Source organism: Bos indicus x Bos taurus, chromosome 19 (genome assembly GCF_003369695.1).
Source record: "Bos indicus x Bos taurus breed Angus x Brahman F1 hybrid chromosome 19, Bos_hybrid_MaternalHap_v2.0, whole genome shotgun sequence".
In the NCBI taxonomy this organism is placed as follows: domain Eukaryota; kingdom Metazoa; phylum Chordata; class Mammalia; order Artiodactyla; family Bovidae; genus Bos; species Bos indicus x Bos taurus.
In genome coordinates this window covers 48,163,133-48,190,617 of record NC_040094.1, presented here as the reverse complement: position 1 = coordinate 48,190,617, position 27,485 = coordinate 48,163,133, and the positions used below count along the sequence as shown (strand labels likewise).

General features: G+C 51.7%; 1 protein-coding gene across 3 annotated transcripts in view; it reads left to right on the top strand.

Annotated features, from left to right (window-relative positions):
- MARCH10 (membrane associated ring-CH-type finger 10) overlaps positions 1–22,620 on the top strand; it is a 102,823-nt gene extending 80,203 nt beyond the window's left edge. Inside the window, exons 8-11 of one of the 3 annotated variants that reach the window (XR_003506838.1) lie at positions 1,743–1,852; positions 9,578–9,691; positions 16,178–18,466; positions 19,392–19,821. Coding sequence is in view for 2 of the 3 variants with exons in the window: in XM_027518399.1 (XP_027374200.1) it covers positions 1,743–1,852; positions 9,578–9,691; positions 16,178–16,220; positions 19,392–19,429 (305 nt within the window). In the remaining variant the exon portion in view is untranslated. Of the gene's footprint in view, positions 1–1,742; positions 1,853–9,577; positions 9,692–16,177; positions 18,467–19,391; positions 19,822–22,319 lie in introns of those variants that run through there. The other 2 variants (XM_027518399.1, XM_027518400.1) reach the window with 2 other exon arrangements.
- The last annotated feature ends 4,865 nt before the right edge of the window (positions 22,621–27,485 follow it).

Genomic DNA, 27,485 nt, shown 5'->3' with positions numbered 1-27,485 from the left:
GGGTTGTGGCCAGCCCCCCCCTCAACAAGCACAGCACACCATTTAATCAGGGAATGAACACTCGGGATGAACCAGTTAACTCTTCTCTCCTCAAGGCCCTTTCTCCACATCTGGAGGAGAGTAGTAGCAACTGCAGCCCGAGTTGCTTAAAGGCATCTTTGCACAGTGAGCAGAGAACCTAGCCCTTCAGAGAGCAAAGAACAAGTGGATCTCAGCAGCTAATGACCCTGCCGTGCAATGCTTTATCTTGCTAGAAATTTGGGCCAATTAAACATCTAGAACAGAAAAAATTACTCATGAGATATGTGATGAAAGTGCTGCTAAATGCTTGTAAATGCCAATTCTGGCCTGGGTGTGCTAGGCAGGATTAGACTGGAGGACACATGGGATGATCCATAGCCTTAAGTATTACAGAATGTTGTTAAAAAAAAAAAAAATCAAGTCATCAAAATGCAGATGAGGGATCAGTGTTCATCCTTGTCTTTTGAAAGTCTCTATAATTTACTACCTGTTTGTATCCCCACTGGGGAAAAGTAGAACTGGATTGTAAAACTGTACAAACTCTATCTTTACCAAATAAATTCAAGTAACTGATTAGTCTTCTGTGTTCTTTTTTTTTTTTTTGGCGTGCCTGGTGGCTTGTGGGACCTTAGTTTCCCAACCAGGGATCAAACCTGGGCCCTCTGCATTGGAAGCATAGAGTCCTAACCACTGGACCACCAGGGAATTCCCAGTCCTCTGTTTTCTAAAGCATAAAACAAACACCAGTACATCATTAACCAAAATGCAGCACCTACACCAGGGGAAAGGACAGACGGCATCACACTTGCTTAGATATAACAACCATAGATCTGCATCTTCCACTTTGCACTGAGGAATAGGATAAAGGGGGGGAAACGTGCTGATCTAGAATTCGCATCAAACAAAACTAAACAGGAGGACCTCCCTGGTGGTCCAGTGGCTAAGACTCTGTACTCCCAGTGCAAGAGGGCCCAGGTTCAATCCCTGGTCAGGGAACTAGATCCCATGCACCACAACTAAGAGTTCTCATGCCACAACTAAAGGTCCCACAGGCCACAAGTAAGACCTGGCACAGTCAAATAAATAACTATATTAAAAAACAAAACAAAAAATCAACAACAACAAACCAGGAACAAAGGAAGCCTTCTCCTGTGTCTTTTCCCAAATGAGGCTGAGCTCAGGCTCAAGTGTTCGACCCAGATATCGCTATACCACAGCCCACATGTGGGCCTGGGGTCCCTCACTTTCTCAGTCGGGGAGTTACATGGGCAGAAGTAAAGGCAGATTTTTAAGCCATAGGTCGAAGATAGCTTCTGCCATCAATTTGGTCCTTACTAATTTATTTGCCTGGACTTGTGTTAGATCTACCAGGAAAAACATCAGTAACATAGACCCAATGTTCACTCTTCTGGCAAACACGTGTGTCACAGACTCTCAGCCTCCATGTAGTAATTCCAAGTTTATGAACCTATGTGTTTATATTTAAACAGAGAGCAAGACCTGTTATTTAAAAGTCACGGGAATTTCACTCATGGGAAGCTTGCATAATAATGAAAACAATGACAAAGAAAATTTCAGCTCTCAGGTTCAAGGTCATTTTCTACAGAAGATGACCCACTATAAAAAGGCCACCAAAACTCAGAATTCCTAACACATACAAATTCGCTCTCAAAATGTCAACACCAAAAGGGTTACGTGTAACAAAATTCTTTCATTTTAAGGAGCAGATCTTGGTGCTGTAAAGACCTGTGAGATGTGTAAGCAAAGCCTACTGGTCAACCTGGATGATTTCAATGTGACCGAGTTCTACCAGAAGCACCAGCAGTCCCGGGTAAGAGAACCTCCTACCCATGCTGGGTCCACATGGGTAGAGGTATAAGGCAGGAAGGAGCTCTTTCTCTGATACCAGGAATAATAGTGGAGGTGGGGTGCAGAGGTCCTGTGCAAGGCTCCCAATTCAGCTCGCTTCTCTGAGAAAGTCTGTTCCCAAAATCGGACCACTGGAGGATTAGAAGACTTAGTCCCACTGCTGAGGTCCCACTACTGTCAGGGACAAAGTAGGAAGCTGAAGTAGCTGACTAGACATATAGAGATAGGAAAAGTCTGGCAAGCTCCACACCCAAATTTGCTGAAACAATTGAAGTTGAATAGCCACAAGAGAAAAAAAATCAGGGTCTTGGAGAAATAGTCCCCAATTTATATATTGAGTAATCTTGGGGGGTAATGAGGAACAGCTTTGCTCAGGGTTTAAAAACATGTAAGCACCTGTTTACCTGTTTACTCTGTGCTTTTTTTTTTTGGCTGCACCCAACCAGGGATTGAACCTGTGTCCTCGGCAGTGAAAGCAATTAGTTCTAAGCACTGGACAACCATGGAATTTCCCTATTGTGTGTTTAAAAACAAAACAAAACAAAACACCTCGTGAATTAACTCCCCTGGGCCATTGGATTGCAATTCTAGTACTGTGAAAGAGTTAACTTTAGATGGGAAGGTGGTTTATGCCCGAAATAATAGTTCATTGCCCATGTCTCAGGCAAACACTTCTGTTTAGAGCTATGCTGCCCAACATGGAAGCCACAGACACAGCTAGCTCACAAACAAGTGGTTACTTCCAGTCCAGATGTGCTGTGTTACACACCAAATTTCAAAGGCTCAGTCCGAAACTAAGAGTGGAAATCCCATAGACAGAGAAGCCTGGTAGACTACAGTCCATGGGACCACAAAGAGTTGGACATGACTGAGCAGCTTCACTTTCACTCTTAAAAAAAAAAATCACATAAATAACTTTATATTATAGTTTAAAATAAATAGTTAGTTGCTCATTTGTGTCTGACTCTTTGCAACACCATGGACTGTAGCCTGCCAGGTTCCTCTGTCCATGGGATTCTCCAGGCAAGAATGCTAGAATGGGTTGCCCTTCTCTTCCCCAGGGGATCTTCCTGACCCAGGAATCGAACGCAAGTCTCTTGCATTGCAGGCAGATTCTTTACCGACTGAGCCACCAGGGAAGCCCGTACTACAGTATAAGTGATATTTAAAACATATCAGATCAAATAAAATACATTATTAAAATTATTAATAATTTCACCAGTTTCTTTCTATACTTCTTTATTGTGGCTCCTAGAAATTTTCAGGTTACATGTGTTGTCTGCATTGGTGGCTCACACGGTATTTCTATTGGGTAGTGCTGATCTGGACGATGCCTGGCAAACAATAAGCAGTCAATAGATATTTCTCTCAAATGAAAACGTCCCATCGTTACCATTATAATTCAAGACTGACCTCCCTCATCACGCAATTAGGGGAAAAAATGATTAATAACCACAACTGTAAAGGGCATAATATAAAAACCATAAAATCATTGTTAGCAACTGAAATGTCACTCTTCAGAGGAGTCACTTTGGCTTTCAGATCATTGGCCTGTCAATGTGTGTGTGCCAAGTCGCTTCATTTGTGTCTGATTCTCTCGGACCCTGTGGACCACAGCCCACCAGGCTCCTCTGTCCGTAGGATTCTCCAGGCAGGGATACTGGAGTGGGTTGCCATGCCCTCCTCCAGATCTTCCCGACCCAGGAATTGAACCTGATAACCCACGTCTCCTGTGTCTCCTGGACTGCAGGTAGATTCTTGACCGCTGAGCCACCAGGGAAGCCCTGGCCTATAGCCAGACCTTTTTTGTGCAAAAAGCACAACAGAGTCGAAATGGTTCCCCTGAGTTTGGGCAGTCCTATAGTTACCTTTTTAAATCCTGGGTTATGGCTCCAGGAGAGAGTCACCACCAGCCTGTGAGTAGGGGAAAGCTGCCATGGCCACCCCACTGCCCCGCAGAGAGGGAACCGGGAGATAACTACCCCAGCCTCTCTCCTCCTGCCCTCTGGTCTCCTCCTAGGACCTGAACACAATGGGGAGCCCAAGCACAAGGGGGCCAAGTAAACGCAACCCATAGAGATCAGCCTCTCGGCCGCAGAGCAGGGTGAAAAATGGAGCTGGAGGGGAAGATGGAAAATACCCAGCACACTAATTACACGACATGGAAGCAGAAAAGAGTTTAAATTAGTTTCGAGGAGAACTTGACAGGCCATCAAAGCCTTTTGAAAATGCCCTTCATTATAATCACAGGGAGAAACTAGATTGACAGACCTACCCTGGTGGGAGAACAAAGGTCGCAAGAACCAATGTGCAATATTTATCTGCGGATGGAAAGCAGCCGAGAGCTCCCTCTTTTACGGCAGTTCCGACTGTTCCGATGGCTGGTGGTGAATTTAGTAGTGTCTGTTTGCTAACAGTCCGAGTTAAACTGGAGGCACTAGGGAGGTGTGACTTCCACAAGTTCAGAAACTCTCCACGGATGAAGATGGGAGTAACTGTCATTTAGCACAAAGACAGTGACGGGGACTTCCCTGGTGGTCGTAGCTAAGACTTGGTGCTCTCAATGCAGGGAATCCCAGCTTCGATCCCTGGTCAGGGAACTAGATCTCACACGCTTCAGTGAAGATCAGAGATCCCATGTGCCCCCACTAAGACCCAGCACAGCCAAGAAAAGACCAGAGAGGAGAAAGAGTGAGCCTTCCACACACAGGCTTTTGAGGACAAAGCCCTCTAAGATACCTCACTTAGCATCTGACCACAGACTGTGGACTTGCCCAGTAGGTGCCCAGCCAGCACTGTCAGTATTCTCTGAGGGGCTTGGATTAGTGTGTGTTTCCCGGCTTTGGTTCAATGCACCTGAGTAGAGCCAGCAGGAATGCTAACCGTGACCTCTAACAGGGCACTGAAATCTGATTTTCCCTCCTTTTTTTGGACATTGGGTGGTCCCCATAGGGTCAGGGCTTGTTACCAGGCTCCAGGTGGCTGGATTAGGAACTCCTAAAGGCTGTCTGGGGGGTGGCCCCATGAAGCTAAAGCAGCTGGAGGGGCGGAGGGGAGACCAGGACCTGAACTAAGCACCTTGGGCTGTGGGCATCAGGCAGTCCATTTATTGGCCTGCCAGGGTTGGCATCAACTTGCTCCCGCCCTTACTCAAAGATGCCTGGAAATTAAGCCCAGCAGGCATTCCACACCCACTGCCCACCTCCCTGCAGTGTTGCCCGTGAAGCAACTCCATATTGTCGTGTGTGTATGTGTGCACACGCACGCTCTTGAACCTGGAGGTGGGACTCACAATTGATTGATGGATTGGTTGATTGGGTTTCTGAGCGGAAGGAAGAGCTCCTGGATGGCAACAGATAGAGCTCCAAGGAACAGTCCAGGTTGCAAAATGGACCAGGAGAAAAGAAGTTTAAGAAAAACTGAGGTCAGAGATTGTACACTCAAATGCCATAGAGACCAGGCAGATTAACAGCTGCTCAGAATCTCCCAAGTGCCATCCACTGGGAGCGGTGGCGACTATGGCAAGGCAGTGAATACTCCTTCCAGCAGAAGGTGGTCACATCCTTCCTTCTTTCCTACCCTCCTTCCTTTCAACCAGGACACATCCACAGACCAGATTCTGCTTCCTGGCTACCAACTGTTGATCCTTAGCTGAGAGCAGCTCTTTGAGATGGGTGGTTGCCAAACCAGGGCCCACAGCATCATCTGGGAATTTGCTAGAAATGCACGTTCTTGGGCCCTGCCCAGACCTAGTGAATCAGCATTTGGGAAAAGGGGGTGTCCAGGAACTGCATTTAAAAGGCCCTTTCAGTAATTCTGACACGTGTTAAAGTTGGGACCACAAGAGTCAAAAGTCATCACTAACCCAAAATTATACACTTTCCCCCTCATTCTTTGATCCATGCATGTATTTATTGAGCAATAATATTCCAGGCATGGGCCAGGCACTAGGAGCAAAGGGGCAGGCAAGGCACATGTGGTCCTTGCCCCCAGTCCTAGCTTTAGTTCTTGTCTCTTGCAGGATGTTTTCTGTTTTGCGAAATACCACGTCCACTCATATTAGCTCATTTTGTCATCACGCATTGAGGAAATGAGGCAGAGCAGAGGCTATAATTCTCCCCACTGATAAATGGAGTCCCCTTCTCCATGCACAGTTAAAAGTCTTTGCCCAATGTCACAGGGCATGGTGGCCCCAGGCTGCCCATTCTGGGGTTCCCGGCTCCCTGTGTGATGAAGAAGTGCCCCTGCCATCCTGGCCCCTGCCACACAGGAGGGGCTCAGCGGGCCTCTGGCTATCATTGTTTGGAAGCACAGGCCTGACTGTGCTCCCTCTCGGCCGCTGACCGTGCTCCCTCTCGGCCGCTGACCGTGCTCCCTCTCGGCTGTGGACAGATGTCCCTGGACACACGTAGCCACCTAATCCCCCTCACACCTGGGAGCATCCTTGGAACATATTTGAAGACTTGCTAGAACTCTTAGCCAGGCTCTCTTTCTTTGAGCAGATTACATTGAGAATTTCCATCCATAACAAATCTCTCTGCTGAAATGGATTTGAACAAAATAAAAGGGCAGGAGAAAAGGAAGGAAAACATCTGGTAGGTGGGCAGAGTGCCCCCCTGAGCTCCTGCCCACTGCTTCACGTGCCTCCCCACCCCCATCTCTGCTGTTGCACGTGGGCAGCAAAGTGTGATGCACACGGGCCGTGGAGGGTCAGGTCGGGAGCAACTCCAATAAATAACGCTCCAAAAATTAGCTCATCCTGCCCTTACCGACCAAACACGACGGATGGAACTCTCTGATAACAAACGCCTCCCACTTGTGGCTTAGGGTAAAAAGGATGACTCCACGCTGACTATGAAATGTCTGCGCCGACTGGCCCACCCGGCCCCTTTTGTCCAGCATCACAGGCTCTGCAAAGGGCACATAAAGGAGCTGGGCCAGCGAGATTTATGGCACCAAGTGACAGGTTCCCTCCCACAGACCAGGGAAGAGACACAATCTGCTGGAAGTGACTTTTCAAATGATCTGCAGAAAACATTAGTGGATATTTTCCCATCTGCATGCCTCCGGGTCTTATGGAGTCATAAAAAGTAAATGATTTCCCTGCACGCTTTGACAGGCCCGATAGTTCCAAGCCATTTTCTATCTGATTGACTTGCCGTTATGCATCGGAGTGTCTGGGAGCAGAAAGGCTTCCTGGTGAAGCAAGCACTCAGGAGACAGCCATCGACAGCTCATGGGAGGCCCCCCATGAGGAAAAGTCAACAAGGGACAAGGCTTGGTCTGTGTGGTAGGTAGTCCGGGAAGGCTTCCCAGAGGTGGTGGCTCCTGAGACAGATGGCAAAGGAAGCACCGGCTCCTGGGGAAGGTGGGAGGAGGCCTTTAACACAGAAAAAAGAGAAACGAGCCATCTCCTCTCTGCCTGTTCTAGGCCAAGGTCAGAAGAGAAAGGCTAAAAATAGGCTAACCACTAAGGACTGTTGGCTGGAGTCTTTGAAGGCAGGTCTGTAGGGCAGGAGGGGGCTCAAGCAGTGACCTTGAGGCCAGTGGTCACCAAGATTCAGAGCTGGCCCCAATGCAGAAGGGAAGAGCGCAAGGATCTTTGCTCAGCTTGAGCACCTTTTCTGGCAGCCGATCCATCCTGGAAGGGGTGTGCTCTGTGCCGGCTTCCTGCGCTGCCCTCCATGGGATGGGAATAGGACACCGGGCGTGTGAAGCCCCTCGGGCCTCCGGGGGAAAGGAAGGAGGCGGCACTGAGATGCTACTGTGTCAAGGCCGAGCTTCAGTTCTCCTGGGAAAGCAGTCACGGTTTCGACCTTTCCCAAGGGTGATGTCAAGGGCCGTGCCCTCTGCCGGGGCTTCTAGTCCCCTGGGGTTTCCTGAGCATCGTCTGGCCCATCCCCGATCCTCCCACCCTGGAGATCTGACCCAAGGACAGATGGGGGAATAAAGCGGCAGACGGGGAGGAGTCATCACAAATCTGAGAATTTACTGAAGGTCGAGGCAGGTCCACGGGGCGAGGCTCCGCAAGACAGACTGCCAAAGGAGCCAAGGACAGAGGAACCACGGTCACTCGAATGGTCAGATCTTCCCTAGAGGAACCTCCCAGTGTTGTCAGCACCAGTGAGAAATACACCACCACCCACCCACTGAGAAAAAGCAAAGATATCAGCCAGTGCACGACGCGGCATACACAGCAAAGACGAAGGCTTAGGACTCAGGGAGGAACGCCTGGAACAAATGCGTTTCATCGGGAAGCCTTCTGCAAGGAGGCGACCTTGTGACGGCTGTAAAGAAAGTCATGGACACAGCCTTGGAAAGGTGGAAATTGGCAGAGGAGTTTTCACAGCAGAGACATGAAGGGACTTCCCTGGTGGTGCAGAGGCTGAGACCCCATGCTCCCAGTGCAGGGGGTCTGGCTCCAATCCCTGCTGGGAAACTAGATCCCACCTCCTGCCACTAAGAGTTTGCATGCTGCAGCTGAAGATCCCACATGCCCTAACTAAAGAGCAAAGGTTCCGAGTGCTGCAACTGAGACCCTGCACGGCTAAATAAAGATTTTCAACAGAAACAGACGCACAAAAGCAAGCCAACAAACCATGTGAGAAAGAGCACGCGCAGAGGCCTTGAGGTTCACGTGGCATCTGAGGCCCCACTGGGCCTCCGAGGCCCCACCGGGCACATGCTCTCTGGGGCTTAGATGACAATAGGGCAGCCAGGGAGGGTGGGGAGTCAGGGAGCCCCTAGGTGCGACCATCACTAAGCCCAGTTGTGAAGGGAGAAAGTTAGAGAACTAAGGCCTGAGGCCCTTTCCCTGAGCAAATAAGGGATCTAGGAACATCAAATGTTCCCACCATGGACATGTGTCCCAGATTCTCCAACAGACCCGTCTGCCTTCCTGAGTCATACAGTCTTATCCGGTTGACTCCCCTTCTCAGCGGCCAGCGGCTACACGTGTACACACAACATGACATCCAGTTGCCTCCATTCTGCCTAATGTGGTCTCACCGCACCATCTCCCCAGCCCACGGCAAGACTTTTTAAAAATTCAAAGCCAGCACCTTCCCCATATACTCCAGCTACACGAGTAGAGAATTTTGCCCAACAAACACTCCGCCCCCTCATGTGTGTGCGGCCATTCAGGGCCTCTGTCTAAAAGGCCCTGAATGGCCCTCAGAGCCACCTCCCAAAGTCCCTCCCATCCTTTTAGGACCATCAGAGACACTGTCTCCCAGGTCATATGCCACCAGCCTCTTTCTTCCCATTCACGACTCCTTAGTGGCCCTTGACACATCCCACTGATACGGGAGCCGTCTTTGAATGAGGCACACTCTCTCCCACATCACAGAATGGGGTCCCAGCAGGGAGCTGAGACCTTTGGCCCTGTGTTCTCCCAACACTCAGCTCAAGGCCATGGCAGGTAACTACTCAGTGAGTGTCCACAGCCCAGGACCAGGCCAGGAGCTTCTTCAGGCATCCTCCACTAGGCAGTCAAGGATTCCAGGATGCCTCCACCCCGGGTCCCCTTCTGCTCTGTTGTCCGGTCCCCCTCCAGAGCAGGCCTTGCCTTGGGGCTTGGGCTCCCATTCCTATTTCTTGTCCCCTCTTGGCCTAGGATCCTCCACCCTATGATTGAGCCCATGAATATTTTATAGATGAACTTAAAGGCTTTCTTGTCCACCTGTAGGTACAAAATGAGCTAATGAATTCAGGCTTGTACCTGGTGTTGCTGCTTCATCTCTATGAACAGAGGTTTGCAGAACTCATGAGACTCAACCACGACCGGGCCACAAGAGAGAGGGTGAGTGGGGCCCTGCCTGGGCCGTCAGCAGCAGCGTCACTGACCTTGCTGTGTGCTTTAGGAGATGTGTATCTGTGTTCAGCTGGTGGGATATGGCACCGTCATCATTGGCACCAAGACTAATGGCTGCCAGCTATAGGCACAGTGGCCCTCTGGCTGAAAAGTGACAGTCAAGTGTGAGTGTTAGTTGCTCAGTCGTGTCTGACTGTTTGCAACCCCAGGGACTGTAGCCCACCAGGCTCCTCTGTCCATGGGATTCCCCAGGCAAAAATACCAACATGAATAGATGAATAGCCATTCCCTCTTCCAGGGGATCTTCCTGACCCAGGAATCGAACCTGGGTCCCTTGCATTGCAGGCAGATTCTTTACCATCTGAACCACCAGGTCACGTAATTGTTTCCTATTAAATATGAGTGGTAATTAAATGGTCATTAATGGTTATATAAGCAAGTGGGTCTCTAGGGATATTTGGCCCCCAAAATAGAGGCCAGCAAGGCTGCGGGGGCTGGGTGTGCATCACACGTGGATGTCCACTGCCCAAGCAAGGAGGGTCCATGAGAAATAGGAACCTTCCCTGCCCCCAGCCAAGGGAGCTGTTTATTTTGCTTCGGCTCCCAGGGTATGTCATCCCAGCATCTGTGTGTGTGTATATGCCAAGAAACAAAGGTGCTGATGGGGTCCCATCTGTCATTAGAGAAGCGTATTTACCAGGAACGATCATCTGTGGCTGCCCTTCCTTTAATAAAAGAACCAGGGCCCTCTAGCAGACTGTGTGGTGTCGGGGGAGAAGCCTAGATCCACTACTCAGATCAGAATGTGGGAGAACAGGGCAACCTCTGAAACGTACAGACACCCTTGGCCATTATCGAGTCAGAACCCTGAGCCCCAGGGGACTGTCAAATGCGCCCGGTGGCTGGGCCAGGGAAGAGCACTGTCAGGACAGGGGTGCCTTCCTGACCCGAAGGCCACGCCAGGCACGGATATGCTTTTAGTGTTTGGGGTTTCCAGGACACCCCCTGAGCCTCGAAATTTGACCTTCTGCTCACTTTAGAAGGTCACCACAGATTCAGAAGGGACTGAATTCACAGGTTCACAGAGTTCACAAGTTCAGAAGGGACATCCCTGGTGGTCCAGTGGTTAAGACTCCATGCTTCCAATGCAGGGGATACAGGTTTGATCCCTGGTCGAGGAACTAAGATCCCACATACAGTGCCACATGGCAAAAAAAAAAAAAAAGGTCACCATTGGAAAGCAAGCCAGTGTAGCCGTGGACCAGCCGCCAGTGGAACCGTGAGGCAGCTATAGTGATGCCCTGCTACGCATCCCACGCACCTCTTTCTCTTCACCGTCTTGGCTCTCCATGTCTCTCTGTCTCTACTTTTCTACCTCAAGTGGACAAGAGGCACCTGCCAGCACCAGTCACTGTCTGAAGGTGAAACCCAATGACTCCAAGTGCTCCCTACACAGCCCCAGTCCCTGCACCACTGGAGGCCGTGGCAATCCATTTGGAGCCATCCCTGCTAGAAATGGGCTTCCCTGGTGGCTCAGTGGCAGAGAATCCACCTGCCAATGCAGGAGATGTGGGTTTGATCCCTGGGTGGGAAAGATCCCCTAGGAGGAGGAAATGGCAATCCATTCTAGTATTCTTGCCTGGGAAATCTCATGGACAGAGGAGCTTGGTGGGCTACAGTCCATGGGATTGCAGAGTTGGACACGACTGAGTGCACACACACGCCACTAGAAATGTTGGGTTCAAACCATTCATCATAAGAATTTGAGACCTGTCTCTATATCTTTCTGGCTTCCATTCTCCCCTTAGACCCTAAGCTCTCAATTAAGACAACAGGCTGGGTCTTCGCCAAGACATCTCCTCAGGCATCTCACCCTCTCTCTGACCCAGGCCTGTCCTTCCTTTTACTCTTCCGTAGTTTTAATGGTGACATAAATTCCTTAGAGACATACATTTTTTTTTTTTAAGTATAACAGGAAGCAGGAAATGATCCTTTGTTAACATTTCTGTAACCTTATTTTCACGATTCCACATCTTATTTAATGAACTTTTTATTGCACATTGAACTTCAAAGCACCCAGGGTTCAATAAAGGTTACAGATGGCCATATCATCAACAAACACAGGCAAGAGACGTTAGCCTCTGGAACTGTAAGGCGCACACAGGAAGGCAACAGAGTACAACCCACTGGATGAAAAACCCACGCCCTTAAAGCATTGACTCTAGAGAATGTTCTGGTAAAACTATCCCAGAGAAGGAGCAGGTAATGTGGGGAGCAAGCTGGGAGCCAGCAGGGAAGGAAGCAGGAAGGACAGGGCATCACTTCTCTCATCACAAGCTTACTTGTAATTTGAGATTCCCCCGAAATATTGGGTGGGCCAAAAAGTCCTTTGAAGTTTTTGTACCATCTTGCAGAAAGACCCAAACAAACTTTTTGGCCAGCCCAGTAGTTCTCACCCATATAAACCACCAAGCAGTAAACAGTACTAAGAACTAGTTAAGAGGTACCCGAATGGAAGTAGGAAAACAGGTGTGAATGTGCTCAGTTGCTCAGTCATGTCTGACTCTTTGTGACCCCACGGACTGTGGCCTGCCAGGCTCCTCTGTCCATGAGATTCTCCAGGCAAGAATACTGGAGTGGGTTGCCATAACAAGTGGCTTTTGTCAAATTGATTCTCTTCTGGATTTGAGTCTCAGTATTTTCTTGCAGAAGATTCTAAGGGTGATGTTTAGCAAGAGAGAGTCACTATGATGGGAAGGAACACCTCCTCCCCTCTTCTTTACTGAGCAGAACCTGAAAAGCCATTCATAACAGGCTCCTGGGTGTGTCTCAGTAAGACACAGTGGTGAAGGCCTGTCCATGGTGGTGATCACTCATTCACACCTGCATATCAGGTGCTGAGATGGGGACCTGGGAAAGTGGCTATCAGACATGATGTCCCTTTCTTGGAGGAGTTAATAGTCAGGTGGGAAGGTGAGACTCACATATAGGGAAAACCAGGAAATAATAAAAAAAAGTAGCCCTTGATCCAGAGAAGGCAATGGCAACCCACTCCGGTACTCTTGCCTGGAAAATCCCATGGACGGAGGAGCCTGGTAGGCTGCAGTTCATGGGGTTGCAAAGAGTCAGACACAACTGAGCGACTTCACTTTCACTTTTCACTTTCCTGAATTGGAGAAGGAAATGGCAACCCACTCCAGTGTTCTTGCCTGGAGAATCTCAGGAACAGCAGAGCCTGGTGGGTTGCTGTCTATGGGGTCGCACAGAGTTGGACACGACTGAAGCGACTTAACAGCAGCAGCAGCAGCAGCCCTTGATCAAGAGAACTAACAGATCCAGTGAATTCCCAAAGGCTGTGAAATAAAAAACCCAAGATCTTCCCTGACAGTGGCTTCCTGGGGTTTTCAGTGATCTTATAAACAAATAATTTGGCTCCCCAGTGAGGCTGTGAGCCTTTTTAAGGCAAAGTTAAACCTTCTACATCTATCCTTTTCCTGAAGCTGGACACACAATGAATCATGTTTGACTGCTGACCAAGTCCCAGACACTATGGATGCCAGGAGCGCTGAGTGGTTACAAACTTGCTAAATTACTGCCGGAAAAGGATGTGGTCTGCTAAGGGTTGCAGGGGTGGGTCAGGGGGAGGATATGGTCATTGGCAAGTTGGAATAAGGAACACTTACCTCTTTTGTACACCATGCTCCTCCAGTGCCTTGAAAATGCCTGGCACATACTAGGTACTCAGTAACCTCCTGATGCTCAAGCAATGAAAAAGTGAACAATACTTGCTTCTTCCAGAGGCAAGTATTGAAAAAATTGGAGAAATTTGGAGAAAGTGATAATATAAATTTATGGAGAAAAAAAAGCATTCTAGGTAAAGGAACACTTTCAAGTTCAAGGTATATTTGAGTATTCAGAGGTTTTCTACATGTCTACCATGTGCTAGGTTCTAAACTGTGCTCGGTCTGCTCAGTCATGTCCAACTCTTTGTGACCCTATGGACTGTAGACCCCCAGGCTCCTCTGTCCATGGGATTTTCCAGGCACGAATACTCCCTCCTCCAGGGGATCTTCCTGACTCAGGGGTTGAACCCGTGTCGCCTACATTGCAGGTAGATTCTCTAACCACTGAGGCATCGGAGAAGCCCCTGGGTTCTAAACTAGATCCTGGGAAATATGAAGATGATCAAGACACACTTTGCCTAAAAGGGATTCAGAGTCTAAAGAAACAGATGGGTAACCAAGAGTATCCAAAAAAATAAAAAGTGCCTTGTGTTATTTCAGGAGATGGAGCTGGATGTGGAAGAAGGCAGAGTTAAAGGACAGGAAGGGGCCGCTGTTCGTGCCCCTCCTACCCCCGCTTCTTCCATACCTTCTGCAGGACAGACCCTCCAGGCAGGAGGGACACAAGCCAACGTTTCAGAGGGCTTTGCTTTGAATCCAGTTAGCTTGTACTCTTTGCCATCCGTCTTCCCACTGCTTTGGGAGCCTGGTGGCAAAGCTGCTTCTGTTATTGCTCCTGTCAACCGATCAGCTGAGGAGGTGATGCTGGAACTGAGTCTCAGACCAGTGCTGGTGGGGAGGGAAGGGCACCCAAGCAGAAGGGAACACAAAGGCTCAGGAAGGAAAAGACTTGTGTGTTTGGGAAAGTCAAGGCACTGAGTGTGGCCAGAGCTGGTGGGAAGTAAGGAGGATGTGACGGGGTTGGGTGCAGCTCTGGGAGGCTATGTAGCCTGGGGTTGACAGGTCAGGAGAGCTCTGTTTCTGAGAGGGAGTGGGAGCGGCCATGTGGAGGGTGGGCTGAAGGGGGAAGAAGCCCAGCTGGGCGGCTGCTGCACTGGGACAGGGTTAGGGGGCCCACGTGGGGAGCACTGGAGGTGGGGGGCCAGATTTAAGTGGGCACAGAGAGTGAGCTATGGGCTGAAGGGAGCAGTGACTATTATGCTCTGCAAATGCCTAGCGGGAAACTGGCCTTTCCTCTCTTCAGCTGTTTACAATGGGAGCATCTCCAGAGAACATGGGGCCCCACCAGCCTCACCTGACCTATTTGGTTCACCCTTTAATCTCATGGGGACACAGGACTGTTCTGCAGGGTGAAGCTAAATGGACATGCCTTCCCTCCGCCTTCTCCCTTTCAGCGCCCATGTGGCACACTCCAGTATTCAGGGACTGCTCCCTCCGGGGTTCCCTAACCTGGGCTTCCTCCTGGCTGTGGGTTTTGTCTGTGCCACACTCTCCATCCCCTCTCAATGAAATGACCCTGTACCCGAAATTGCTCTCCCTGCCTGCCCATGTGTGTGTGCGCACTGAAAGGCAGAGCGCAGACGGGACCCCATGGCTTCCACGATGCCCTCCTGGCCCAAGTACCCACCTGTCTTCTGCCACAGGGGAGCTACTTTCACAGTTCACTTGGAAGGGGAGGGGAGGGTGTTGAAGTCGCTCTGAAATCCCACTGGCCTATCCGTGTGAGGCTCCATGGATTTTCCCTAGGCTCTCCCCATTCACACCATCTCTACAAAACGGAAAACCCTTGCCTCAGAAGACCATATCTACCCAAAATTATGCAAGGCCCAGACTTGGCGGACTGTTGGGAAAGCTTGCCTACTCACCAAGTTGGCGCCCCCTGGTGGCCATCATTAGATAGCCACCATCTCCGGGCACAGAATCTAGAGGCAGGATGAGGTCGTCCTAGCAGCCTGGGGAACACGGAGGCCGTTGCTAGCACCGCCCGATGTATAATTTACCAGGTAACCAGGACTGCTCCTCTAGAAGAAATTCCAACCTTCTGCCCTTCCCCCTGGCCTTCTGCGGAGAGGGACCCAGGGGCTACACTGACCAGGCAGTTGCCCCAGTAACAGTGTCCAGCACCCCTTGTTTTGTCCCCCAGCCTGTCACAAAGGCCCTCCTCCCGCTGGGGGGGGGAAGGGCACAAGCCCCAGAGCCCACATCCTTGCAGCCTGGCACAATGGCCTCCCACGGAGTACACAGTGTTTCTCATTGTGGCATAAAATGCCATAAAGTCAGAACAAAGAGGGAGCCCAGAGCCTTGATGGGCCTGCTGCTTCCTGCCGGGTGGAGAATACAACCGATTGTTTAAAAGCCAGTGGTGAGGCAAGTGGCCAATTAGCACGGCTTTCACCCCCACTGCCTGGAAATGTGACTCTGGACTGTCAGGATGGGGTTCTGCTGCTCAGATCAATTGCTGAGAGGTCGCAGGTCTGTTCACACTGCCAAATTTAGACAGCCCAAACAGGCGAAGGTGACCTGCGCTATCGCTGACGCTGTCTTTAGGAGGCGCCTACGCCCCACAGGTGCTGAATATCCACACTGCCCTCGCACCTCCACGCCTCCTTCTCTGCCCCTTTAAGGTGATGTCAGGGATTCCTAGAATATTCCCGCGACTAGGGGATTAGACATCTGTTCACAATTGCTTTGGAAAAAAACGGTTCATTTTTCATTGTCTTCTTTCCCATAGTTGTCAAGAAACTACCCACAGCCCAGGCTGGAAGAAAATGAAAGTAGGTGTTGGGGATCGGTCCTGCCATGTTGAGGGTGTTTGGCAATTTGCTGTCTTTCTGTGGCTGTGTTGAACCTAATCCTATGGAAGGAAGTAACAACCGCCCCCTGCCCCCAGAGGCAAAAATAACCCCACAAAGCTGGGGAAACCCTAGCTGCAGCAGTCAGCAAGGCAGTCCAAGTGTGCTGGATGCAGAAGAGATAAGAGTTTGAACTCATGCTGAAAGCGAAAGCAAAGGCGGGCAAAGGGAGGATCAGTCTTCCTCGGACATAGGATGACCTGCTGCAGGTTTTTTTTTTTCTTTCCCTTTACTGGGATTCTCCAGCATCCAGCACTCGGAGGAGCCTCTTGGGTTTTCTTCTAAACCCCGGAAGGGCGCTGTGGAGCCATTACATAAAGGGCTATGTATTCACATAGCCATCACTCACAAGTTAGTATTGGAGTTACTGGATTTTCTCACTCTTCCGCCCAAGCCAGCGGGCCTGCTGGATTCAGAAGTTGAACAAGGAAAACAAGTGTCGGGAAAGGGCCAAGGAGCCAGGCCAGCTGTCTCCAAAGCAGGCTTATTATCCCATAGAAAACCTGACTCAAGAAAACGTGCTCAATTAAAGCAGGCAGGCTGGTGGTCAGATGTGGGAAGAACTTTCCTCATCAGCTGGGAGGATAAACGTTACAGTGAACTAAGGAACGGGGTGCCAGAGGTGACAGTTCCATCCCCAGAGGCTGTTCTGGAGAGAAATGTCACAACTGCCTGCCTTAAAAGGTTTAAAACAGCTATTTCCACTCAGGCTTTGCCATCAGAATCACCTGGGGAACTTAGAAAAATACAGATTCCTGGGCCCCTCCCAGAGACACCGATTCAGGCACTGGGGGGTGGGCCCCTGGTGACCGTGATACAGTCAGTGGTCATGGTAATGCTTTGGGGACCCACACCCCGCCCCCAGCAACCGACCGGCCCGCAGAGGCTGAACCAGCTCAAAGCTCCACAGGGTGGGGCCCAGATGACGACCCTAGAGCACCCATCTATTATTCAGGGCACGCAGTCCCGAGAAGCCGGCAGATCATTTTCAGAGTGGGGAGGGCTCTACAGGGCTCTCTGTTCACAAAAGGAACTCGCAGGGTCCCAGTCCCCGGGCGCCACCGCGGGGGTCCAGCCGAGCCGGGCGAGGGCCCAGAGCCCCCTCGCGCCCTCGCAAGGTCGCGGGGCCTCTCGGTGGGCGGCCGGTCCCCCGGCGTCGTCGCCTGGGTCGACCCCGAGCAGCTGCTCCGCCTCGGGCCGCCGGGAAGGGAGGCCAGGCAGGGAACGGTGAGAGCTAGGAAAGACCTTTGTGTGCGGGCGCACGCACCCCGTCTGCGCCCGGCCTTTGCCGAGAGCCCCGGCTCCGTCCAGAGAGGGCACCCCGCGCGTCGGCCGGGAAGGCTCCGTGGCCCGAGGCTCCGGGCAGGGTCTCGGCGCCGCGCCCGGCCGCGCCCGTCCCCAGCCCCCGCCCCGGAGGCGCCCGCGCTCTTCCCGGTTCGGGGAAACCTGCAGCGGCGGGCGCGCCCGGGCCGGTCTGGCTGGGTAGGGGCGACCCCTAGTGCCCAGCGGGGCCCGCTGCCGCCCTGCCGCGGGGGGCGGCCCGGAGCAGGATGCAGAGCCTCCCTCCACACCCCGGCTTGGGGATGCGGAAGGGGCACCGCGGCTCCAGGCCTGGGGCCCCCGGTTTGAGTGCCATCTCTAGAGGACGGGAGAAGAGCGCCCCCGGGGTGGTGCTTAAAAAGGAGCCTCCACCGAGGGAACCCTGCCTCCTGTGTTGCTCCGAGGCAGATGGTTCCCGCCCCCAGCCCCGCACCGGGTCACCAACCGCCTCTCTTCAGGAAGCTGGGACTAGCTCTAGGATCCACCCCCTCCCGGTAGAGTCCTAATGTGGGAGCCTCAGATTTCCCCCTCTGGAAACGGGTCCAGGCCCTTTCCGCCTGTCCCAGCCCTGCGCACACCCCAGGCGCCGGCAGGGGCAGCCCGGCGCAGAGGGACCGTCTTGGCACGCTGCTCAGACGCCGCCGGGGCCTGGCTTCCCGCCCGAGCTCTGATCAGGACAAGAGCCAGGGCAGCCAAAGGCGGATCCACACGCCTCGCGCCCTCCCCCTGGGGCCGTGGCTTCTCTGGTCCCCGGCAGCCTGGCAGGACTCACCTGGTTGGCAGCGCTCTGTGAAGATGGGTTGCTACAGCTGAGTCAGGCTGTGACCCGCTGCCCTAGCCCCATGCAGGTAAACAGGGAGGGAAAAGGCAACACATCAGGGCACAGCAGGTGACACAAAGATGCCAGCCTCTGTGGCTCATGCCAGCCTTCTCACTGGGCACCCTGTCCTGGGCTTCTGGGAACCGAGGCTGTGCACAAGATGCCACAGGTGGCACCGAGGTAAGGGCTGCTGGGGAGAGGCCCTGGGTGGGTGTGCCTGGGTCTAACAATTTGTCACACAGCCCCCCCTGACAGCTGCTTCTTGGCTGGCACGAATAACGGTCACCACAGCCAAGTCCAAGTCTAGGGAGGGGAATCATGCCTCCAGCAGCCATCAATACAGGTGTGAAGAGGAGCGGCCAAGAAGGCCTTCAGCCAAGGCTGGGCCAGAGCACCTGCCCCCTACCCTAAATGTACAAGTCAAGGCAACTAGATTTGGGGGAAAGAGGAAGGTGAAAGAAGGTGGGCAGCTCTTGGAGCTGGGGCTGCGTTGTGGTGGAGGAAGAAGCTGAGAGCGTCCAGGTAGGGATGGAGGGAGGCGATTACTCTTGTTCCCTTGCCCTTCACCAGTCAGAATGTGCTTCCAAATAGGGAGCGCTCACTGCAGCCAATGAGAAAATAAATATTGAGAATGAGAATCTTTCTCAAGAATAAAGAAAGCACCCCACCTGGCCTCCTCCTCTGACTCCACTGCTTCTCACTGCCCCTGTGCCCCCCCATCATATGACCCTCTGTGTCCAGCCAATTTGATCCCTGAAAGACTGCGGGGTCTCTGTTCCTCACACTGTTCCAGGCACTGTAGCATGTGTGGTGTGTGTGTGTCTGTTGTGTATTGTCTGTGTGTCTGGTCACTGGTGCTGGGGCAGGGGCTTGGGGGAGCTGGGCAGGAAGGGCAATGATGCCATCCTCCTCCACGACAGAGTCCGCAGCCTGAGCTTCCTCTTGCTTTCCAGGTTCCGAGCTGGGAGATGGGAGTGGCAGCAGTTTGTGAAGGCAACAGCCGAGTTGTCTAGCAAGGGAGCTGGCCTGGAGCTGGCCAGGCAGAAGCCTCTCCTCTTGGCCACCCTTCCTCCATGCCCACAAGCCTCCCTTCCTCCTCGCCACTGAAACCGAAACCGATGTTCCCAGTTATCTTTTTCACCTTCTGCCACTCTCTTTTTGGGGTCTGGCTCGAGCATCCACAGACAGCAACAGCGACCCGCTCAGTCCCAGACTTGGGCTTGCTGAGCCCCCGCCAGCTGCCCAGCTGCTGCCCTTCCACCCAGAAGTCCAAGGGGACCCATTGGCCCTAGTGGGCCCCGTGGCCTGAGGTCCCTCTGTGGAGGGCACCCCTTCAGGTCTCACTCCACCGAGTGGAATCAGTAAACTGACGTTGTTCACCCAGTTTTGTGTTGTGCTCATTCCAGTCCCCTTGGACAAAGGCTCAGGGCCTGAAACTCTGAGGAGTACACCTCCCACACCCCCCACGTCTCACCTCTCCTTGCCCCCCACCATCACTGCCACATGGGATGACACCGCCTGGGCCCCCAGAGGCTGGCTGGCTGCCCCTGTAGGTACCCATTTAGGAGGGTTTGGTACATTTACTCCACACTTCTCTCCTACTTGCATCTTATCATCCAAAGACCAGATCAAGACTTAGGATGAAAAACAAGGCAGAGAATTTAGTAAGAAAAGAAGAGGTAGGTGTGGGTATATGAGACAGAGACAAAGCCAAGTCAAAAAATAAAGATGGAGGGAATGAACTACTGATACCTGCAAAAACGTTACAGCAAATGAAAGAAGTCAGTCACAAAAGACTACATACTGTATGATCCTATTTACATGCAATTTCTAGAAAGGCAAACCAGAGAAACAGAGCAGTGCTTGCTGGGGGTTGGGGAGGGAGCGGAGAGGGACTGCACACGAGCTCGAGGGGACTTTGCGGGGTGATGAGGGGCTTCTGAAAGCTGGTCTGTGGTCATGTTCACACAACTGGATGCATTTACTGAAGCTTATTGAACTGTGCGCTTAACACAGGCGAACTCGGATATAATTGTAAAATATGCCTCAACAGACTTTCTAAACAACGGAAGAAGGGGCAGAGAAAGGGTAAGAGAGAGGAAAAGGTAAAAGGGGAAGAGATGCTTCTCAAAACGCCTTCAAGACCTGCCCTCCTCAGAACAATAGTGACCACTGAAGATGTTGCTGCCAAAGGGTCCCCTCAATAAATTACAGTGTCAGTAGGGTTTAGGAAAAGCTAGATGTCAAAATCTTGTCTGATATGTTCCACAGTTAGGCAAAGTGACTCCAGGACTGCAAACAAATTCCACCAGGCTGCGTAGATCCAAGAACCAAACAAAAGGACATCTTTAAATGTGCATAGTCCCTAGAAGAGCCACTCAGGTTGAAAATATCTCCATAATGTATATAAAATTCCTATAACCTCAAGTTTCTCCATTCACCAGTGGAGCTCCAAGCCCTGATCATTCTATGAGAGAATGGGTCTTTATTTTTAACTGAATTGTAAGGTCAACTGAAGATAAAGGATTTGTCCAGGAGCCAATACTGAGAAATACCTAAGGGACAATGCATATTTTAAAATAAGGTTTACAGAGAACTTAATGGAATTTGAGGTGGCTGGGTAAATATTCTGGCAGGCCAAACCCACAGGAAGATGTAGCAGGGTTTGAGGCAGCTACCCTGAGACCGTTATAGGTTTACATCAGCCGGTGTTGGGTTTGGGGAAACTATCTGAAGGATTTACAGACAAAAGCAGGAGTGCCTCCTGTGAGGTCTGGGTGGCGAGAGGTGCAACATAATAGACCGCACCATTAATTCATCGTCACTGCAGCCCAGGGGTCTGCCGATGGGGCTTCTCATGGCCCAACATGCCAAAGTACCAAGTCTCCTTTATTAAAAGACAACGATGGGTCCAGTATTCTTTCCTGGGAAACCCCACGGACAGAGGAGCCTGGCAGGCTACAGTCCATGGGATGTCAAAGAACCGGACACAACTTAGTGACTAAACAACAATGTGGATTTGTCAGTTTCTATTATGTGTGTGTGAGTCACTCAGTCGTATCCAGCTCTTTGCAATCCCATGGACTGTAGCCCGCCAGGCTCCTCTGTCCATGGAATTCTCCAGGCCAGAATACTGGAGTGGGTAGCCTTTCCCTTCTCCAAGAGATCTTCTCAACCCAGGGATGGAACCCAGGTCTCCTGCATTGTAGGCAGATTCTTTACTAGCTGAGCCACAAGGGAAGCCCAAGAATACTGGAATGGGTAGCCTATCCCTCCTCCAGTGGATCTTGCTGACCCAGGAGTACTGCAAGAAGCTTAACAATTAAATGCATTATTTGTGATTAAAAAAAAAAAAAAGACAATGATGGGGACTTCCCTAGTGGCCCAGCAGTTAAGAATCCACACTCCCAATACAGCCAGCCCAGGTTTGATCTGGCCAGAGAAGTAAATCCCACATGCTGCAAAAAAATACTGGGTGCTCCAACTAAGACCTGGTACAGCCATATAAATAAAATTTCAAAAAATACTTAAAAGAATGATGAAAAGGGCTATCTCCCTCCCCTATAACTGGCTAAATATTGGCAGAATCTACTCGAGGCTGAGGCACATTGGACAGGACACAGGGTCTTTCTATGCCTTTGGCTCTTTAGGCAGCTTTTACCAACTATCAACTTGTGCTTCGCTGGTGGCTCACAGGGTAAAGAATCCACATTGCAGGAGACCTGGGTTAGACCCTTGGGTTGGGAAGATCCCCTGGAGAGGGAATAGCTACCCACTCCAGTATTCTTGTCCAGAGAATTCCATGGACAGGAGTCTGGCGGGCTACAGCCAATGGAGTTGTGGAATTGGACTCAACTTTCACTTTTTTCAACCACGCGTAGGTTGTGAAGACACAGGGGGAAAATGCACAGCACCCACCTCCTTGGAGCTCAGTTCTCACTGGGGCAGCAGGACATGTGTAGAAAACATCATACTGAGGTAACAGGAGCCCACAGGTCGTGCTTACAGAGCACGTCCTAGGAGCTGGGCCTGAGGGTAAGCGTTTTACATTTATCTTTAATCCTCACAATACGCCTGTGAGGCAGATACGAGTAACCTCATGTTACATGGGAAGGAATGTGCACTAGGGTTCTCTAGAGAAAAAGAGCTAATAGGATATATAGAAAGAGATTTAGTATGAGGGATTGGCTCACAGGATTATGGAGGCTGAGAAGTCCCACCGTCTGCCATCGGCAAGCTAAGGACCTAGGGAAGCCGGTGGTGCGGTTCCAATTCAAACTTGGGCCTGGGAACGTGGGGGTGGGGGTGGGGATGGCAAGAGTGTGAACCCTGGTTGGCGTCTGAAGGCCTGAGAACCAGAAGTGTTGATGTCTGAGAGCAGAAGATGAGTGTCCTAGCTCAACAGAAAAGCTGTCCTTTCTCTCCCTTTTTGTTCTATTCAGGCCCTCAATGGATTGGACAATGCCCACCCTCCCACCCTGGGGAGAGTGATCTTCTTTACGGTTTATTGATTCAAATGCTAATCTCTGGACTTCACTGGAGGTCCAGCGGTTAAGAATCCGCCTGCCAATGCAGAGGACACTGCAGCATGTAAGCTTCCCTGTCCTTCAGTCTCCCGGAGTTAGCCCAAACTCATGTCCATTGAGTTGGTGATGCCATCCAACCATCTCATCCTCTGTCTCCCCCTTCTCCTCCTGCCTTCAGTCATTCCCAGCATCAGGGTCTTTTCAATCAGTCGGCTCCTCACATCAGGTGGCCAAAGTTTGGAGCTTCAGCGTCAGTCCTTCCAACGAAGCACAATTTGAAAGCATCAGTTCTTCAGTGCTCAGTCTTCTTTATGGTCCAACTCTCACATCTGTACATAACTACTGGAAAAAACCATGGCTTTGACTCTATGGACCTTTGTCAGCAAAGAGATGTCTCTGCTTTTTAATATGTTGTCTAGGTTTGTCACAGGTTTTTCTTCCAAGGAGTAAGCTTCTTTTAATTTCGAGACTGCAGTCACCCATCCTCAGTGATTTATATACACTACTTTGTACAAAATAGAACACTAATGACAACTGACTGTATATAGTGCAGGGAACTCTACTCAGTGACATAAATGGGAAGGAAATCCAAGGAATACAGGATATATGTATACGAATAGCTGATTCAGTTTGCTATACAATGGAAACGAACAACATTGTAAAGCAACTGTACTCCAATAAAATAAAAGTAATGAAATATCCATAATAGTGCAAATGTCTCATATATGAACCAAGCCCCCACTTCATTTCTACACATCCTAAGCAATTCTCCTTTTTTTGGCCGCAGAGTGCTGCATGCATGATCTTAGTTCCCCAAACAGAGGTCAAACTCGGGCCCCACAGTCTTCACCACTAGACCACCGGGGAAGTCCCCATCCTATGCAATTCTGCGCATTGAGTGCCATGCCCAACCCCAGCCCAGGCTAATCAGGTGTCCCTCCCCCGCTGCCTCAGGAATGGAGGCCAGAGAAAAAGGAAAGGAGAGAGGTCACTTTTAGCCCTTACACTCAAAACAGGCTTCTGAAACTCAGCACAGATGTCTCAGGTTGAGACAGAGTTCTTGAGCCTCAGAGTCTGACTGTAAGATCATGGCGGGGGAGGGGGGGTTCTCTCCTGTATCCCATCCCCCAACCTTTTTATAGAGCAGGGAGGGTGGAGAAGTGATCAGCCAAGTCCTTCCCCTCTCGGTGCCTCTGTTTCCTCGTCTGTCAAGGGGCACAGTCACAACCAGCTGATGATATGTTGAGAGGATAAAATGAGTTTATTCATGGTAAGCAGTTAGAACAGGGCCATACCTAGTAAATAATAAGTATCTTGATCATTGCCATCATCATGGAGGAATGGCCCGTCTGAGGCAATGTCCCCGAGTTCCCTGCAGCCCCAGAGTAGGAAAAGACACCATCCAAAAGTTTCTCAGGTCCCAGAGAGAGATAGATAGGCCTCCCTGAGTAAGCCGGCAGGGCTGTGCAATGACCGAGGAGGGCCAGACCCCCGGACACACCACAGGACCTCAGAACTTAAGAGATGCCCGGCAGGAAAGAAAAAAAAAAGCTGACTAGAAAACCTGAACCGACCAGGGTTTCCCTGGAATGGCTACAGTTCTGCCATCAGCCACTATCAGAAGCTAGTCCATTTTCTGCTTTGACTGCGAGCAACAAATCCATTTCAAGGGGGAAATGCATGCATGCTGCTTTGTCCCTTTCCTTTCTCCAGGGCTGGCCTCCCTGGCTGCTTTGCTGGACAAGGATTGCCACCTGCAGATCCAACGGGGCCGATTCAGTGGGGAGTCGAGACTAAAGTCAGCCTTCACTGGGCCTCCTGGCCCCACTGACCCCTGAGACAGAGACCTGAACATCTGAGCACTTTGATCTCACGCCAGTCTCACTCAAGGCCGCTCCATGTTCCCTCCACCGCCCTTCCCTTTCCTCCCGCTTCCTGCTCGCCTTTCTCGGGAACTGCCTCTCCCTCCAGATGCAGTTCTTGACCTTGTCCCTGCCACAGACTCCTGCCCTAGTGCTCCAGGCAGCTTGGCAGGGCCCGGCCAGCTCTGTTCCAGGAGAGCCATGTGGTGCGGCTGGCCGGCTCCTCACCCCTGCGGCCTCGCAGTGCTGCCCGCTGGGCCAGGCCAGCTCCGCCAGGACACCTGGGAGCAAGCCATCTCTGATCTGACAAGAAGAGGTTGTGAGAAGGCCTGACACCACTCTCTGGAGAGCGGCCCGTTCATTCATGGATTCAGCGAGCCGTCCCGGAGGCCAGGTGGCCAGAGCTGAGCCGGTTTTCGCCCCACCAGTGCCGGCTGGGCTTGGAGCCTGGATTCAGTGCCCTGTGCCCAGGCACCAGGGGCTGGGTCTCAGGGCATCATAGATGGAATGTAGAAAGGCTGAAGGCCTATTGCATGGAAATGAGCAGAAAGAAAGGAGTTTCTCCCACGCACCCTACCAGAACCAGCACTGGCCGGGGGCCAGAGGCAGATGACCCCAGTCCCAAGCCTTCCTCCTGCCCACAGAGAGCCACCCGGAGTCCCCCAGCCCTCCCCTGGGCAGGCAGGAGCCCCCAAGCAGAACAAGGTCTATGGGGAGCCCCCAGGTGCATGTGAAGCTGTCTGAAATGCTTCTGGGTGGGGATTCAGGCTCTGGCAAAGACTAAAGCCACCTGAGGAAAAGAGAGAAGAGTGGGGAACAAGTATTTCTGGAGTGATTTAAACCAGGGGTCCCCAACCTCCGGGCCACGGACTGGTATCTCCTGTCAGATCAGCGGCAGCATTAGATTAGAAATAAAGTGCGCAATAAATGTAAGGCGCTCGAATTACCCAAAAACCATCCCTCTCCTCCCGGTCCTTGAAAAAATTGTCTCCCATGAAATCTGTCCCTGGTGTCAGAAAGGTTGAGGACTGCTGACTTAAACCTCTGGACACACAGCAGCCACCGGCCCCAGGTAGCCTTGGGGCATTTGGGTCCTCACTCCTTCAGCTGCTCCTCCCACCCCCAAACCTCACCTGGGAGCCTGTGTCCCTGCCTTCACCCCTAGGCTCTTCCTATCTCTCAGGGCAAGGGTCAGCAGCCAACTCCCCAAGGGGCTTGGGCTCAGCCTGCCCTAGCCATCTGTGAGTTGTGGCTAATGGCCGGGCACTCAACTCACAAAGGGAGCTGTTCCCCACTGTGGAGGGCTAATCACTTCAGGCTGAAGTGGATTAATCATTAAGGACCCCCACACACACCCACAGGATTGGGGCTCCCTCCCTGAAGTGACCAGGCCCCTCTGTGTGTCCTGCTGCTGCTACAGAGAGAGGAGAATAGGAAGAGGGCCTTGGGTTTCCAAGGCTCCGAAAAGGCGCTCCCAGATTCAGACATGGCACCTCGTCTACCCCACTGTGCCGGAGTCACTTTCTCAGTATCTTTTCCTATCATATGGGCTTAGGCTTTGAACCACGTGACAGGATTACCGATTTAGAAAACAAGACACTTGCGTTTAAAAATCACCAAGGCCAAACACGCATGTGCACACAACCCCGCCAGTTGCCACAGACAAAATGATCCAAAGCACCGGCTTAAAAGGTCAGACTAGCCGTTCCCACTGACTTCCTGCTGGACCTGACATCCACATTCAGGCTTTCTAGGCCTGCCTTCAAGGCCTCAGGCAACCAGGCCCCACCACGCTCCAGCCAGCCTGGCCTCCTCACTGGTCATCTGAAGCCCCAGGGGCCCCGCGGCAGGACCCAGCCCCCTCCCCCTAGCGTTCCCCAGCCCAGGACCTGGCCCGGATGCTTGCACCACCTCCCACCCACCTCCTTCAGGTTCCAGCCTCACTGCCACTGGAGAGACCCACCCCAACCACCCAGCCCAAAGCAGCTCCCGGCCCCTCGGCCTGCTTCAAGCCTTCTCACTGCACCCAGCGCGACCTGGCACAGTTGACCATCCTTGGCTGTCAAGGCCTTCTCTGTTTGCGGCTCTAACTCCAGCTCAAACATCCTGAATGGAGGTGATGGTGGTGGGCGGGGTCCTGTGACCCACTCCCCTGCCTCAGGGCAGTTTCAGAGCCCACACTACCCAGGGACAAATGTGTACTCACTGTCTTGCAGCTCAAATGCAGGTCTGTCTTGGAAGCATGGTGGTGTGGGGCCCCCACCGCGGTCTGGCAGGGGTACCTCCCCCGCTGGCCTGGGAGCCACAGCCCAGAGACAAGCAGTACCAGCTGACGTTTATGGGACAATTACAGCTCGAGCGCCAAGGCCCTGTGCAGATTGCTTTGCCCAGGTGATCTCACTTAATCCTCAACCTCCTTAAAGGAGCTCGGGAGGTGCATCCTGTTCTCCTGTTTTACACTTTGAAAGGGGAGCCAAGTTGCCCAAGCTCACGCCACTGTCCTTTGGCTCCTGAATGCTTACTCTCACACGTATCCCCAGGAGCAGAGAGAAGGCTGGGGTCCCGTGGCCCCAAGACAGAAGCAAAACAGATGCAAGCCCCCCAAAATAACATGTATCTTTGAAGCAGTATGAAGGACAAGACTCCCAACAAAACAAAG